Source organism: Muntiacus reevesi, chromosome 4, assembly GCF_963930625.1.
Source record: "Muntiacus reevesi chromosome 4, mMunRee1.1, whole genome shotgun sequence".
NCBI lineage: Eukaryota > Metazoa > Chordata > Mammalia > Artiodactyla > Cervidae > Muntiacus > Muntiacus reevesi.
In genome coordinates, this window is record NC_089252.1 from 76420031 (window position 1) to 76436392 (window position 16362).

Here is a 16362-nt window from a genome sequence, read left to right on the forward strand (position 1 = left end):
AGAATCTAACCAGTGGAAAGGAGAAGTGGGGGAAGGAAATTGCCCCTTAGCCCCCTATTCCCAGACAAATCAGGTCCCTTCTCTGAGCCTCTGTTTATACTAAAGTAAAAGTAAATTTTAGCTGTCATATTTTAAATCCCAATGGTATTCCAGGCACTTCACATTCATCAGCTCATATAATTCTCGGGAGCACTCTGAGTCTGTCATCAATATTCCCATATTCCAAATGAGGAAACTGAGACTCAGGGAGACAAAGTGTGACCCAGGTAAGTTGTCCTAGAAACCTCAGCCACCTTCCTCTCTCACCCATAAAACAGGCATAACAAACTGACTACCTAGAACACAGTCTTTAGCATAAGAGAGGGAAAAGCCAGTTGAAACTGACTTGGGGGTAAGCCTCGTCCTTTCCCCATAGCTGAGACAGTAAAGAATCTGCCTGCCATGCAGGAGACCTGGCTTCCATCCCTGGGTGGGGAAGATCCCCCAGAGAAGAGAATGGCTACCAACTTCAGTGTTCTTGGGAGAATTCCATGGACAGAGGAGCCTGGCGGGCTACAAATCATGGTGTCAGAAAGAGTCGACACGACTGACTGAGCGACTAACGCACAACTCCCCATTTCCAGATGGAAAAAGCGGGAATTCAAAAGTTGGGGGCAGCACTCGGTCGTGATGGAGGTGGAGTCGGGGGCCCTCAGGCTGGCTCCTCTGGCCGGCTCCAGTCCAGGCCCACCCCGACTTCCTGGGAGTCGCTCCTCCCCGCCCCACCATCTTCCCAAGAAAGGTCTTGCACAGGATGACGTCAGTCAGGTCCTCTGGCCCCCTGCCTGCCGGCCCCGAGCGGTTTCGGGCTTCCCCTCCCCAACCTGGCCCTGAGCCCCGGGCCCCAGGCGCCGGCCCCGTCACGTGGCCCTCCTTGGCCGACTTCCCCCGGGATCCAGATTTAACTCTCCCTCCTCCCCTCCCCTCCCCGCCCCAGGCCCTCCGGGCACCACACCTGTTCGGCCTGGCAGGTGTAGGGAATTAGAGCATCAGCTCTTCCTCAGAGAAGGATCTTCTAGTTTTCCCGCCAGTGGAAGGCGGCCCCCACCCTACGACTGCCTCTCTTCCCTTCATTGCTTACTTCTGCGCTGGCCTTTGCCAACGGCCCCATTCCTCCGCCCCCATCAGTCTCCCAAGCCCTTCCCAGGGACTAATTCCCGGGGCGGGGAGGGGAGGGGGACAGAGCTCTGCCCTAAGGGAGCTCACAGAACTGGTCTCAAAGAAACTTCTAGAGACTGGGTGAAAACGGTCAGCTTCCGTTTCGGAAGACGGCAGACTCGGGTTCGAATTCAACTCTGCTTCTGACCACTTGCTGATTCGGAACCCTTCATCTCTCTATGCCTCAGTGGTTCCTTTTGCGAAACAGGGACCCCGCCGGGAGACGAAAGACAGAACGAGTCCAGCGGCTGCGCTGACTGAACCGAGGGGCTCCTCAGCGCCCCGCGCCCCGGGCGCCCCTTCCCCAGCCCCGGAGCGGGGCCTCACCTCCCCAGTCCCTCCGCCGCAGGCTCCTCCTCCACTGACATCAGAGCCGCAGGCGGGCGGAGGGAGCCAGCGGAGCCCGAACCGAGCCCCAGCGAGAGAGCGGGCTGGCGGGCCAGGCGCGCAGCAGCGGCGGACGGCGGCCGGAGCTCGGCCCCAGCCAAGTCGGGCCTCCCAGCCAGCCCCGCGGCGGGGCAGCCGCAGGTACCGCCCGGGAGCCGCCCCGCCCACGACCGTGGGCGCCGGAGGGCGGCGGGACCCCCCATCCTCTGGGTACCTTCTCCCAAGGATGGGAGGGGGTGCTGGACTGGGCGTGCTGGACTCTACTTGGGCAGGGTAGGGCCTTTCTCCCCCAGCTCTGTCCCAGGCCCAGCAGGTGCCAGGTGGCCAGTGGGAAACTGAGCGGGTAAAAGAGGAAGGTGAGGAGGGATGTGTCTGTATGTGTCTGCCTTCAGCTTCAGCTGGGCCTGAGTGTGGAAGGACTGAGCATTTGGAGGTATAGATGTGTGGCAGCCGTATTGGGGTTGTGCGAATGTCTTAGCACAGGCAAGTGGATCAAATGTGAAGTTGCAGGCATGTTGGTGTGTAAGGGTATCCGTCTGGGTGGGGATGTCTGGGAATCCGTGTTTTTGTTGCAGACTATATCCAACTGTTGTGTGTGCTGGCGTCTGGCTCAAAGGATAGTAAGTCAGAGTTGGGGGGTATATAGTTGTGTCCTGAGGATGTTTGGAGTTAGATGTATAAGGATTTGGAGTTTAAGAGCATCTAGGGTGTATAGGAGGGCTTCTGTGGTGGCTTAGTGGTAAAGAATTCGCCTGCCAAGCAGGAGACACAGGATCGATCCCTGGGTGGGAAAGATCCCCTGGAGAAGGAAATGGCAATCCACTCAAGTATTCTTGCCTGGGAAATCCCATGGAGAGAGGAGCCTGGTGGGCTACAGTCCATGGGGTCACGAGACTCAGACATGATTTGAGCCACTGAACAGGGTGTACAGGAGCTGCAGGGTGACAGGTGTGAGGAATCCAGGATGTCTGGTATACAGGTGAGGTAGGTATGTGTGTGTGTATCTGTTCTGTCTGGTATCATCTTGTCCTGGTGTGTGTGGATGTGTTTTGGGGTGTGGGAGAGATGTCTGGGTGTGAGGGTGTCTGGGGGAGTGAGTTGATGTGGGTTGATGTCTGGGTGTACATGTGTGATCAGAGACTCATTTGGAGATGGAGTGTGCAGATCTGGGGGCAGGTGTCTGGTTTCAGGGTTGTGGGTGGGTCTTGGTGCAGGGATATGTGTGGAACTGTGAGGGTCGGTTTTCTTTTTTTCACCAGGCCTCCAGATGGATTTTAAAATTCTGCCCTCTGGAGCTTACCATCAAGTCTCCTTTCCTAGAAGTTTCTGGGATGGGTGGTCAGGCCCCCCGGGAACGAAGTCCCATCCAAAGAGTGGAATCTCACACCATGGGCTCTAGTTAGGGCACCTTCCCCTCTTTTTCCAGCAGAAGAAACAGAGAAGGAAAGTGCCCTCCCTGAGGTCACACAGCACACTGGGCTGAATTTTGACCTCCCTTTCCGTGGGCTTATGATGGGATTGAGAGGCTGTGTTTTCTGGATGGATCCTAGTCTGGCTGCAGTGCCCTCCAAGGTGTTTGCTTTCAGCGAGCTTAGCTGGGGCCTCATTGGGCAGCTATCCATCTCCAACCAAATCCTATCTATCTCCAACTTCAGCTCCCCATTCTCTGTCTGATAACTGGGGAGAGTGCTCACCCGCTACTTCTGGTTGTGACAGAGGTCTCAACAGAGTAAAAGTATAGGCTGGATCAGGGTGAGATGAAGCCAGTAGGGAACAGGTTGTGGGGGACCCTTTCTCAGGCTACTGGGACCCAGATGGGGAGTCAGGACGGAGAGGGGTAACAGGAGGCCTGGGTAGCTCCAGCTGTGCCTGCTGTTGCTGTGGTAACAGTGCAGAAGGAGCTATTTAAAAACGTGGCTGAGATATTGCTGGAAGCCCAGGCTGCCGGAAACCTGATTTCCGAGAGGCTTGGCGAGGGAGGAGGAGGGAGAGGAGACACCCCAGCAATTCCCGGGGTGGGGCAGTGACATCGCTGGTTCTGGGGACAGGGCGATCCTCTGGGGCTGTGTGTCTCTACAAATTGTTCTGGGGTCTTCTTTGGTGTCCTCTTAGAGTTCAGTGTCCCCTCGTCTGTTTGGATTTAGAGAGGGAGAAATTGGGAGGTGAGCTGAATGAATGAATGAGTGACTTTATTGAACAGTTTTGCTGCCACCTGAAGGATTTTCCTCTAGGCTTAAGGATATAATGAATGGATGTTGCTGAATGAACCCATGGCCTGTGAATGAATGTTGGATGATTTTGTCAAATGAGTGAATCAAGGAATGAATAAATGTGTGCTCAATGGGGCCCTCACTAAGTTCCCACAAGGAAGTCTGAGCCCTGCTGAGTCTTCTTCCGTTCCCTTTCCCAGGAGCCCTGGCTGTGGCCGGGGGGCAGTGGGCCATGCCAGGGGCAGTGGAAGGCCCCAGCTGGAAGCAGGCGGAGGACATTAGAGACATTTACGACTTCCGCGATGTTCTGGGAACGTGAGTCTCAGAGGCAGGAGAGAAGGGGGAGCTGTCCCTGAGCTGGGGGGTGGGGTGGGGAAGGTCCTCACTCTGGGCCTGGCTGGCTGGGGAGGCTGGGTCCAGGGTGGTGCTTCCTCTGGCCACTTGATCTCTGCTTCCTGTTTCCTACAGCCCAGGCTCTGTGGTGGCCTTGTATGGCCCGAGCGGCCCGGAGTTTTCACTTCTGGCTGACGGGGTAGAACAGAGGCTGCTCTTGCTCTGGGTCCCTGTGACAAGAAGAAAGTAGGCGAGAATGAAGGAGCCAGTTTTTTAAACTGACTGCCAAGAACTGGGGGTTCTGGCCTAGGTTTTGGAACTGAAGCTGGGCATGGCTCTGTTCTCCATGGTGAGAATCCAGAAATAACTCAAACCTGATCTCTGCCCCTCAAGTTGATCCCAAACATATGAGGGAGACAGGCCCACAGAAAATGACAACCGGGTGTGTGCTGTGTTCTAGCAAAGTTCGCAAATGAGGACTTTGTTGAACCAAGAGAGCAGTGGCTTCTGTGTGGGGAATAACTTTCTAGAGAAGGGGGCATTAGAGCTGGGGATTGAAGGATGGGTAGGAGAGTACTTGTCAGACTGGGAGAAGGCATTCCAGGCAGGAGGAATAGCATAAACAAAGGCTCAGAGGTTTGTTATGTGTGGAAAGAGACAGAGTCTGGTGGAGCTTATAATCAGAGGCTGAGGGGAGGAGTGGAAGACACTGAGGAAAAGAGAGGAACAGGTCAGGTAAGGCCTCAAAGACAAGCTACAGAGGCTGGGATTAATCTCATGAGCCACAGGATAACATTTGAGACTTTGTGGCAGATTTGCAATTCCGGATGGTCATTCTGGCCACAGTAGAGAGCGTACATTGAAGAGGGACAAGACTGAAGCCAGCAATGAGGCTGTCATAGTCACTAGTTAGTCTGATGATTGAGTTTTCACCATGAGATGCTGTTCATTGACTGTGACTTCTTGTCCCAGGAAAAGCAAATAGTTCTAGAGAGCACTAGTCAACACTCATTCGTTAACCAGTGAACTTTAGTGAAAATGAGTATGCTCCTTTCTAAGTCTCTTTGAAAGCACTGCTTCTCAATCTTCAGTGAGCATACACATCATCTGTTGTTCAGTCTCTATGTCCAGTTCTTTGTGATCCTATGGACTGTGTGTAGCCTGCCAGGCTCCTCTGTCCTCCACTATCTCCTGGAGTTTGCTCAAATTCATCTCCATTGAGTTGGTGATGTTGCTGAACCATCTCATCCTCTGGTGCCCCCTTCTCCTTTTGCCTTCAATCCTTCCCAGCATCAGGGTCTTTTCCAGTGAGTTGGCTCTTCTAATCAGGTGGCCTAAGTATTGGATCTGGTTAAAATGCCGCTTCTGATTTTAGTAGGTCTAAGGTGGGGCCCAAGATTCCACAGTTCTGAAAAGCTACCAGGTGATGCTGATGTTCTTCATGGTTCTAAAGGGTGTTAAATAAGCCATGACTCAAATTGGTTTTTTGCAGAAAAAGGAATGAATCAGTCATGCACATAATCAAAAAGCCTAGGGGGTAAACTTCAGGTATGGGGTACAGGGGCTCACATGATGTTATCAGGAAACTGTCTTTGACTGTTTCTTAGCTCTGATTTCCTTTGTGTTGGCTTCATTCTCAAGCAGGCTCTCCCCAAGTGGTGGCAAAGATGACTACCATTAGCTCCAGGCTTACATCCTACCAACTTAGCAGGAAAGAACACCTCATTCTCAAAGTGCCAGTAACCTGGCTTCCATCATAGGACCCAGTTACTGTGGCCAGGGGATAGACAACTCTCATTGGCTAGGCTGGGGCACCTCTGGCACCAGAGAGGTGAATGCGTGATAGAGGGAGGCTCGTTCCACCTCCTTGTCCTGGGGATGGTCACGAAAACCATAGGGGGATGGAGGAGAGGCTGGAGGGAAGCTGAGGTTCCGGTTCTCCATCTCATGAATCCCCTCTCCCTGCAGAGGAGCCTTCTCCGAGGTCATCCTGGCAGAAGATAAGAGGACTCAGAAGCTGGTGGCCATCAAATGTATCGCCAAGAAGGCTCTGGAGGGCAAGGAGGGCAGCATGGAGAACGAGATTGCTGTCCTACACAAGTGCGTGGAACATATTCTGTCCCTGTCCTGGGTCAACCCTGTCTTGAACTGTCTCACTCCCCTCCTCTCTCTGCTTTGGGCAAATCACCTAACCTCTCTGAGCCTCAAACTGCTCATTTGTAAATGGGGGTAATTATCTCCACTTGGTAGGATGTGGGGAGCATTAGAGGTCCTTTACTTCAAGTGCCTGGCACGAGAGCAAACATGACAGATGTGATTAAGATACCACTGCTTCTTTACAACGGTTTAATGTCCAGTCAGATCTAAAGGTCAATCCTTGAACATGTCTTGAACCCATGTATTTCTGCTGATGCTATCTCTAGACCTACCTCAAGTTGCCCCACATATTACACCACCTCACAAGTTTAAAAACACTCATCTGCTGATGCCCTGACAACAACCAGATGGTGTCTGAACTGCTCATGCTGCTGGGAAGCCTGCTCTTCTCACTGGAAAGCTCATTTAGAATCTCCACTTCCAGCCCCCGACCTGAGCTTTCCCACCACCCTGAGCAGGGACGAAATAATCATTTCCACCACTGGGTCGGGAAGACTGACGCCCAGAGAGGACAAAGGACTTGCCTAAGGTCACACAGCAAGTCTGTGGCAGAGCCAAGCTTTCCATTAAACTCACTCGCCATCACTGGTTCATTTCTAGAGTGTTTACTGTGTGCCAGGCACTGTGCCAAGATTCTTCCCTGCATTTCTTCATGTGATCCTCACCTCAATACTTGGAGGGAAGTACTATCACTGGCTTCATATTACAGATTAAAAAAAACCGAGGCCTGGAGAGGTTATACTCAACTCTGTGAATATTAGTGAGCACTCAGTCTGCACCCAGAGAAGGCAATGGCACCCCACTCCAGTACTCTTGCCTGGAAAATCCCATGAACAGAGGAGCCTGGTGGGCTGCAGTCCATGGGGTTGCTAAGAGTCAGACACAACTGAGCAACTTCACTTTCACTGTTCACTTTCATGCACTGGAGAAGGAAATGGCAACCCACTCCAGTGTTCTTGCCTGGAGAATCCCAGGGATGGGGGAGTCTGGTGGGCTGCCGTCTATGGGGTCGCACAGAGTCGGACACGACTGAAGTGACTTAGTAGCAGTCTGCACCAGCTATGGAGGAACAGTGGTCAGCAAGATAAAGCTGCTGGTCTTATAGAGGTGACATGCTGGTGGGAGAGGCTGGCAAATTTATAAACCCAGACAAGTGTTAAAATCCTATAGCAGTCAGCACTGTGAGGTGAGAAGACTTGCCCTCAACAGCATGTGGTAGAGGCAGATGAGGACTCAGGTCTGTGCGATGTCAGAGCCGGCTGCCTCCCGTGACACTGTAACACATCACGGTAAAGCAGCTTTTCCCTTTGGGACCCAGATCTTTGGCTCATCCTGCCCAGGTTTGCAGGCAGTGTTTCCTTAAGATGAGTAGGGAGGTGGCTGAACTGTCAGCTCTGAACCACCTCATTTCTCCTTTCAGGATCAAGCACCCCAACATTGTAGCCCTGGATGACATCTACGAGAGTGGGGGACACCTCTATCTCATCATGCAGCTGTGAGTGGCCCCGAGTCAGCCCTTCTCACACCTGTCCCTGCTGCCCCCTCCCTGGTCTCTCTGCATCCACCGCTGTCTTGGCCAGACTGCCCTGTCCCTGGCTGCAGGGTGTCGGGCGGTGAGCTGTTTGACCGAATTGTGGAAAAAGGCTTCTACACGGAGCGGGATGCCAGCCGCCTCATCTTCCAGGTGCTGGATGCCGTCAAGTACCTGCATGACCTGGGCATCGTACACCGAGACCTCAAGGTGGGTGTGAGGCTGTGTGGGGAGCTAGGGCACCCAAGGGTGGGGCCTCCACAAACTTCTGTGACCTTGGGTGCCTCTCAACCCCTTGCTGAACCTGGCCTTTCTGTCTGACCTCATAAGCCCTAAACTGCTTCCTGCCCATTCCAGTTCTGACACTCAGATGAACACAAAGGTTATTATCCCAGTAACATCTTAGGTTTTTTCTGATACTAAAACTCCCACTTGCTCTTTGTAGAAAACTTGGATGACAGCACAACACAAAGAAAGCCAGAAATCCCCAAAGCCCTGCCCCTCAGAGATGATGATGAGGTGCATGTTTGGTGGCACACTGCACTCTGCTCTAGGGGGAGAGCACTGGGGTGAAGCAGAGCTGACTTTGCACTCTGGCCCAGCCACTGCCTAACTGCAGATCCCCCACTGCAAGTCACTGTGCCTCTCAAGGCCTGTTTCCTCATCTGTAGAGAGGGATTACAGGCCACGTGGCCTGGCAGGGACGTGGTAAGGATGAACTGAAATCAAGCACAGCACAGGATCTGGCACATAGTAGGTGCTCAAAAATTCTTCAGGGCTTCACAATACACACCTGAGGTTTATAGGAGATACCCCCCATACCCCCGAGGTCCTTGTCCTTTTTGGAACTTCTAACTTCCTTGAGAACCTCCTTGAGTTTCTTGTGCCTCCAACCAAGATGGCAGCTGTAAAACTACAGTGGCTTTTTTGGGGGTGCTCACTGGGGTATTTGTGGAGGCAGAAGCTTCTGCTAGCCTCTGACCATTTCCAACTCTCCTTTCCCTCCCTTCCACCCTCCAAGCCAGAGAATCTGCTCTACTACAGCCTGGATGAAGACTCCAAGATCATGATCTCCGACTTTGGCCTCTCCAAGATGGAAGACCCTGGCAGCGTGCTCTCCACGGCCTGCGGGACCCCAGGATACGTGGGTGCGGAGGGCCCTGGTCTGGGGCTGTGGGCAGGGAAGAAGCGGGAGCTGCAGGGCAGAGATTTGTTAACACCATGTCCCGTTCCCTCCACAGCCCCTGAAGTGCTGGCCCAGAAGCCCTACAGCAAGGCCGTGGATTGCTGGTCCATTGGGGTCATTGCCTATATCCTGTGAGTGGGGGCCTGGCTGTTACGGATGTGACTCCAGACTTCTCCTCTCCCCTACTTTGCTCTCTTCTTCCTCTGTGCCATTTCTTCCTTCCTGCCATCCATATTTATCTCTACCAGTTAATGACTGTATTATTTCACTCAGTAGAGACTATGTTTCTGGCCACTGTGGCCAAGCACTGGGGATTGAGCAGAGAACAAAAGCGACTGAGTGCTTGCCCTCAGGGAGCAGACATGCTAGTAGTAGGGGAGACAGAAAATAAACAAATAAATAAATCTGTAAAATAGTGGCAGGTGGTGAGACAAGTGTGAAGAAAAATCTAGCAGGGTAGGGAGATGGGATGGATGCTGTTTTAGATAAGGTCAGGAGCCTCTCTGAGGAGGTGGCCTGAGTGGCATCCAGAATGAAGTGAGGGAGCCAGACACTCAAAGTGTTCGGGGAAAGTGGCTTAGAGAGAGCACAGAGCAAGTGCAAAGGCCCTGAGGAAGGACAGATGGTGGCACAGTACGGAGTAGAAAGCCAGTGGGGTCAGACAGGAGTGAGCAAGGTAGAGAGTTAGATCCCCCACTTTGTAGAAGGGGAACTCCTTCCTGGGGGTCCTGTCGAAGCTCAACACTGCACCAAAACTCCATCTGGGAGCCCGACAGTGGAAATGAGAATGAGTTTCTCCCTGCCCAGGCTCTGTGGTTATCCTCCCTTCTATGACGAGAATGATGCCAAACTCTTTGAACAGATCTTGAAGGCTGAGTACGAGTTTGACTCTCCTTACTGGGATGACATCTCTGATTCTGGTATTTGGGGCTTTGCTTTCTTCCCCTGATCTTACCTCCAGTCCCTGCTTCATCTGCTTGGGTGGGGGGTTGGAGAGTGGGGGTGGGGGAAGGTCTCCTCACTTCACCAGATTCCCCAGCCCCAGATTAAGCACTGAATTTAAGACCAGACACCTCACCCTGGGTGCTTTTCTCTGCCTGGGCCCTGGTCAGACATAGTATTTTTCAGACTGCCTCCCCACACTGATTTCCTAGTACCTAAAACAACACCATTAATGTTTTCATCTGTCCTTTTGTGCCTCCAGTTAGGCGGCAAAGCTGTGAAGCCATTATCAATCATTTACACGTCAGTGTGAATCTTCTCTAAGAACAAGTTATTCTTAAGGGAGAAAGCTGGAGAGCTGGGTTGGGTTGGGGGGCTTAGAGAAAGAGTACAGGTGGGGTGGGACAGTGCATGGACAGATGTGGCTTTGATGCCAGGCCAGACCTGAGGGGGTGGGTTCTATCTTGGGGGTGTTCTCAGGCACTGCCATGCTGTCTTTGCTCTTGTCTGGGGGGCTCAGCCAAAGACTTCATCCGGCACTTGATGGAGAAGGATCCAGAGAAGAGGTTCACCTGTGAGCAGGCCTTGCAGCACCCCTGGTGAGAGATCCCACACACCTCGGGCTAGGATGGGGTCTGGGGCCCCTAGGCCTGCCTCGCCCTTCACTGACAGCCCTCTACACACACCTGTCCTAGGATTGCAGGAGATACTGCCCTAGATAAGAATATTCACCAGTCAGTGAGCGAGCAGATCAAGAAGAACTTTGCCAAAAGCAAGTGGAAGGTGAGCCTACAACCCCCGTTTAGCCTCCAGCTAACACCAAGTGGGGCACACAGTAAATGCTCAGGGATGCTTACTGAAGGGTCTCATTCATTCATGCAATGCTGTGACACCTACTTTATTCCAGTGATGGTCCCTGATCTTCAAGACTAGAGGGAGAACAGTGTATGCTTCTCAAGGAGACAATCCAAGTTATGGGGTCCTGGAAGGGGCGTAAAGTGGTCATGGCCTGACAGACTGGTCAGGCCTGAGAGCGGAGTAGGAATTAGCCTAGCACAGAAGAATACGGTCTGAGGCAGAGGGAACCAGGGTGCAAAGGGCCAGGAGAAGAGAGTACAGCCATTTAAGCAGTGCAAGTGCTAAGCCTGGAGGGGCTGAAGGGGCTGCAGGCAGGAAACCAGGCTGAAGACAGGTCGGGGCCAGGCTGCCTGGGGGCTCAGGTCCCACAGTAGAGCACTGACTTGATGTTAAGGATGCTGAGGAGCTCCAGAAGGATTTTCAGCTGAAACTTGACCTTTACAAGGGGCTCTCAAGATGCTGAAAGGCAGGGTGAAGGCCGGGAGACCCTTTAGGGGACTGTGGCAGAGATGCGGTCAGGAGACAGTGAGGGCTTGAATCAGAGCAGTGACAGTGGGAACAGAGAACACTGGACTAGGAGTCGTTTGGGAGGCAGAACTGACAAGAAGTGATGTTAGAATGGATGCTGGAAGAGAGAGGAGGAGAGGTCCAGGGCTTGCCCAAGATTTTGGTTGGGGACAAGGTGGATGATGGTACAGATGGAGATCCTGGGTCCAGAAACTTGTTTTGGGAGAGATTTTGATTTAGGACATGGTAAATTTGACGGACATATCAGTAGACAGGTTGAACAGAGAATGATACACACCTGGGCAAGTCATTTAACCTCTGTGCCTGTTTTCTCCTTTGACAATGCTGACACCAACAATGCCCACCTCAAAGACTTTCGGGAAGATTAAATGATCTATTAAGTGTTTAGAACAGTATCTGACCCACAATGCTATACAAAGTGTTGACTATTATGTGAATGTGAATTATATGAAAAATTATACATGTCTACATGTATACATTTTATATCTGTGTGTGTATGTGTGTGTAACTATATAATATGATTGAATATAATGAAGTCTTGTAGAGGTTTCAGGGGGTTTTAGGGATCAACCAATATCACTTGAATGAAAATAACAGAACTGCTATTAAGAATTCTACTGCCAGACCCTGCCCCACGATCTCCTACTGTCTTAAAAGTCCCTTCTGCCTTTCTCCACAGCAAGCCTTCAATGCCACAGCTGTGGTGAGGCACATGAGGAAGCTACAGTTGGGCACCAGCCAGGAGGGGTAGGGACAGACAGCGAGCCGTGGCGAGCTCCTGGCACCAGCAGCCGGGGGTGAGAACAGGCCTCTGTGCAAGGGCATGGGAGGTCCGTGGAGAGCGGCCCAGGCTGGAGTGGAGGTCTGCTCCTGTGATCAGCTCTGCTATCTCTTCCCATGTAGGGCCGGTGGCTGGCTGCTGCTGTCGCGACTGCTGTGTGGAGCCCAGCCCAGAACTGTCCCCCTCTCTGCACCCCCAGCTCTAGGGGCCTGGATCCAGGGTCAGGATCTGCTGTGCAGGAAGGGTTGGGGATGGCCTGCTCCCCCTCCCTCCCTGAACTGGGGAGGTACCCTGCCCACCCCCTCCACACCCCTTTCTGTACCACCCTTCCACTGCATTTTCCATACAAATATTTCTATTTTATTGTTCCTTCTTATAATAAAGGGAAGAGATCAAAACCACAGGCAGCTCTGTCTCCTCAGACAACCTATACCCCACATTCTGGTGCAAACTGCTTGATTTGAGGGTGCCTGGCCCCTGAGGTAGTTACAGGAAGTCCCCTCTCCAACATGAGACTGGATGGGGGTGGGCAGGAGGGAGCAGGAGGGAGGGGTGTTCAGGGATCCCTTTCTCTGTACCCCCCTAGCCTTCTGGCCCTGGGCACCTCCTCCTGCGCTTTGCTGGTGGCCCCTCAGCTCGGTGGAGTTGGCGCAAGTCAGCACTGAACAGTACCTGGGGCGAGAGGGGTGAGCGTCTGAGTGGGGGCGGTGCACGGCTCAGGACTGGTGGGGCAGTGTGGGCAGCTGGAAGGGTTCATGGGTGGCAGGGCTGGGGTGGGTAGAGAGTCCTTAGGGCCAACTGGGACAGCAATGGAGGTAGAGGAAAATAGGTCAGGGCCAGGGAGAAGTCCTATGGGGTCTGGACTGGAGATGGAGGGGAAGTCTAGGTACACTCACTGCTTGGGCCCAGCCAGCATAGGGTCCCCACAGGTTCCGGAAAAAGTTACCTAAACAACAACAACAAAAAAACAAAAAAAAAACCTAAACCAGAAGTGGTGAGGTGACGTTAAATGGCCCCTTGTGCTCCCTATCCACAAGGGTGGGGTTTTAGGGAAAGGTGTATTTCTACCACCCCAGTCCACACATCCCAGCCCTGACATCCCACTCTCTCTCCTTACCCAGTTCCTTGTTGGCCTGGGGGCTCGGGCCCTTGGCCTGGCTGGTGGTTGGATGCCAGCTGTAGTCACGTTGGGCAATCTGCCACACGTGGACATCCACGGGCACAGCCTGGGGTTTGTCTAGTGCCATCAGGCAGATGCAGTCGGCCACCTTTGACAGACAGAGAGTAAGCCACAGTAAGCCACAGAGGAATGGCAGGGTCCAGTCAGCAACCTGCTTCTAGTCCCAAAGCCAGATGCTTCCTTTTCCACTCTGAGGACACTCTTACTATATTTTCTATTAATAATTTAAAAGACAGCTGTGACGGGAGTGGTACTGGGTAAACATCTTATGTGTGCCAGTTTCATCATAACCCGAAAAGAAGGTTTATTGTAGACAAGAAAACAGGTCCTGAAAGGCGAAGTGATTTGGACAAAGTTACACAGACAGGGAGACTCAGAAACAAGATTTAATGTTAGGCTGGGGTTCAGAGCCCATTAAAAAGAGTAATTTAAATAAAAATTCATTTTTAAAGTACAGAGAAATATAAAAAAGAAAACAATAAATATCAAATTTCCAATCATCTTTCTGATACCTAACCGTTCTTGATATTAAACAAGAAGGTGTATTATCCTTTAATAAAAAATTTTTTTTAAAAGTTCTGTAAGTACATATAATTTTAAGGGAAGAACAAAATGAAAAGTGGGAAGCTTCCCTGGTGATCCAGTGGTTAAGACTTTGAGCTCCCAATGCAGGGGGAATGGGCTCAATCCCTGGTCAGGGAACTAAGATCTTGCATGTCACATGGTATGGTGTTTAAAAAAAAGTTGGAAACATCATCTTATTTGTCTTCCCAAAGGTAACCACTATTGAGTTTCCTATGATTCCTTCCAGAAATTTCTGCACACATAAGGCAGTGTGTGTATGTACCTGAACAAATGGTCTTTCTAAAAATGCATTCAAAGAGCAATGTCTTTTATACCCTTTCTGCATTCTACATTTTCTCTTATAAAACATCTGCTGGTATCCTTTCTCCCTCCCACTCTGTCTCCAGAAGCCAAGCCCACACCCAGCTCTCAGGACTGCATTGTCTCCTCCTCTGCTACTCTCTTCATGGGTAGTTAGAGTAGCTTCTACCCGCCCCCCTCAACCCTGGGCCTTACCTTGGTGCCTACTCCAGGCAGAGTGCAGAGGGCCTTGTGGGCCTCCTCATAGGGGGCCTTGCGCAGCTGCTGCAGCCAGGGAAGTCCACCCCGTTCTTCCAGAATGGCTCGGGCACTCGCACTCACAAAGCGGGCACGGTACCCCAGGCCCAGATTCCTGAGCTCAGCTTCCACCTCTGGCCCTGTGGGGGAGTTGGGAGAACAGGGGTCAGACATTCTCAAATCCTTCCTGTCATCAGGCTAGTGTGTGAGCCCTGCAAATGACAGGTATGCTTTTCCTAAGTACCCTTCTCCTACCTTGCCATCCTCTGGGAGATCCCAGGACACTTGCACATACAAAGGAAAGAGTTAAGCCTGGGTTCTGCCCCTCTACAAATGTTTCTGAGCACTATGTGCTGTGCAGTGAAGCAGGGATTGAGAAGGACTTGCTGTCGTGGAGGAACTCCTCAGTTGAGTTCTTTAACCTTTCCAAAGGGTGTGAATTCATGAATTCATTCATGATCTAAAATAATACACAGGGCTTCCCTGGTGGTCTAGTGGTTGACAGGCTACCGCCAATGCAGGGGACATGGGTTCGATCCCTGGTCCTGAAAGATCCCACATGCCACAGAGCAACTAAACCTGTGTAACACACTACTGAGCCCGTGCTCTAGAGCAGCAGCTACTGAAGCCCACTGAAGTCCTAGAGCCTGTGCTCCACAGTGAGAGAAGCCACCGCAACGAGAAGCCCAACTACCCCAGTGAAGAGCAGGCCCTGCTTGCCACGGCTAGAGAAAGCCCATGCACGGCAATGAAGACCCGGAGCAGACAGAGATAAATAATCTAAAAAATAAATAAAATAATAGTCTTAATAACAGGAGCAGCTTCTATTATGTTTTTCTCAAGGACCTTGATGACAATATTACTGTTCTTCCCACTTTACAGATGAAGAAAATGAGTGCTTAGGGGAGGTTAAGTAACTTGCTCAAGAAAGGTCATGACAGAGATGGGACCTTGCACAGGTCTAGGATACCGAGCTGGTGCTCTTAACCCATTGCACTGCACTACCTCATGACTGCCTTAGGGAAGGGAAGTCGCTCAGTCGTGTCCGACTCTCTGCAACCCCATGGTCTATAGCCTACCAGGCTCCTCCGTCCATGGGATTTTCCAGGCGAGAATACTGGAGTGGGTTGCCATTTCCTTCTCCAAGTGATCTTCCCAACCCAGGGATTGAACCCGGATCTCCCGCATTGTAGGCAGACGCTTTACAGTCTGAGCCACCAGGGAAACTCAGGACTTCCCTGGTGGCTCAGATGACTGCCTTATTCATGCCTTAAACCCTTCTGGAAAGAAACTGTCATTCCCATTCCACAAACACACATTCCCATTCCAAGAAATGCTTGGTGAAGTGAATGAATTCCCAGAGGTATTATGACTACTAAGTTGGGAGCTGAGACCTGAGATGGGTTTTCTAAGCACCCAGGACATCCTGTTTCCTCCAGCAGGGGCTGTGTCTTTGCCATGCAGGCACTAAGCACTTCCTCCAGCCTGGCTCTCACAAATGCCAACTGATGTACTTGCCTCTGTAAACTACTTCCCTCACAGCGCTCCCATGAAGAATATGTGTGTTTTGGGATGCAGAATTGTTGGGTTCACAGCAGAGATAACAATTTGAATTTTCTGCTTTCTTCCTATATGCCAAACACTATGCTAGGTGCACTGTGTGCATTCCTTTACTCAACCCTCATGAAACTCTGACAGGGTGGAGCTATTGTTATCCCAGTCAATGGATTAAGAACGTGAGGCACAGAGAGGCTACATAATGAGCTCAAGATCATATAGACAGAAGTCAAGTGCCAGAGCAGAAATTCAGACCCAGGCAGGCAATCTCTAGAACATGTATCTTAAGCCCAAACTACTGTACACTGTATACAGATGTCTTCTGATGAGTCGTTGAACTCATGCACAAAAAGCACAGACTACTGAAGTGCTGACATTTCAGGGACAGGGAAG

The 16362-nt window shown here is 51.7% G+C and overlaps 2 protein-coding genes across 7 annotated transcripts in view; one reads left to right on the top strand and one right to left on the bottom strand.

Moving 5' to 3' along the window:
• The window catches only part of OGG1 (8-oxoguanine DNA glycosylase), a 31761-nt gene that overhangs the window by 13508 nt on the left and 1891 nt on the right, over window positions 1-16362 (bottom strand). For 3 of the 5 annotated variants that reach the window (XR_010662967.1, XR_010662966.1, XM_065933208.1), the window contains exons 4-5: window positions 14371-14552; window positions 13228-13378 (exon numbers count right to left, since the gene is read on the bottom strand). Coding sequence is in view for 3 of the 5 variants with exons in the window: in XM_065933208.1 (XP_065789280.1) it covers window positions 13228-13378; window positions 14371-14552 (333 nt within the window). In the remaining 2 variants the exon portion in view is untranslated. Of the gene's footprint in view, window positions 1-4117; window positions 4358-12644; window positions 12783-13006; window positions 13057-13227; window positions 13379-14370; window positions 14553-16362 lie in introns of those variants that run through there. The other 2 variants (XM_065933206.1, XM_065933207.1) reach the window with 2 other exon arrangements.
• On the top strand, window positions 974-12464 carry CAMK1 (calcium/calmodulin dependent protein kinase I). Of its 2 annotated transcripts, XM_065933210.1 has the most exons (12): window positions 974-1725; window positions 3995-4109; window positions 6096-6227; window positions 7705-7779; window positions 7887-8025; window positions 8837-8963; window positions 9057-9132; window positions 9809-9921; window positions 10464-10542; window positions 10639-10726; window positions 12009-12126; window positions 12233-12464. In XM_065933210.1, the coding sequence occupies exons 2-11, from the start codon at window positions 4027-4029 to the stop codon at window positions 12078-12080; spliced, it is 984 nt and encodes a 327-aa protein (XP_065789282.1). In that variant the 5' UTR covers window positions 974-1725; window positions 3995-4026; the 3' UTR covers window positions 12081-12126; window positions 12233-12464. The 2 variants fall into 2 exon arrangements, with proteins under 2 accessions (XP_065789282.1, XP_065789283.1); XM_065933211.1 differs by lacking the exons at window positions 974-1725; window positions 3995-4109 and adding an exon at window positions 4340-4476.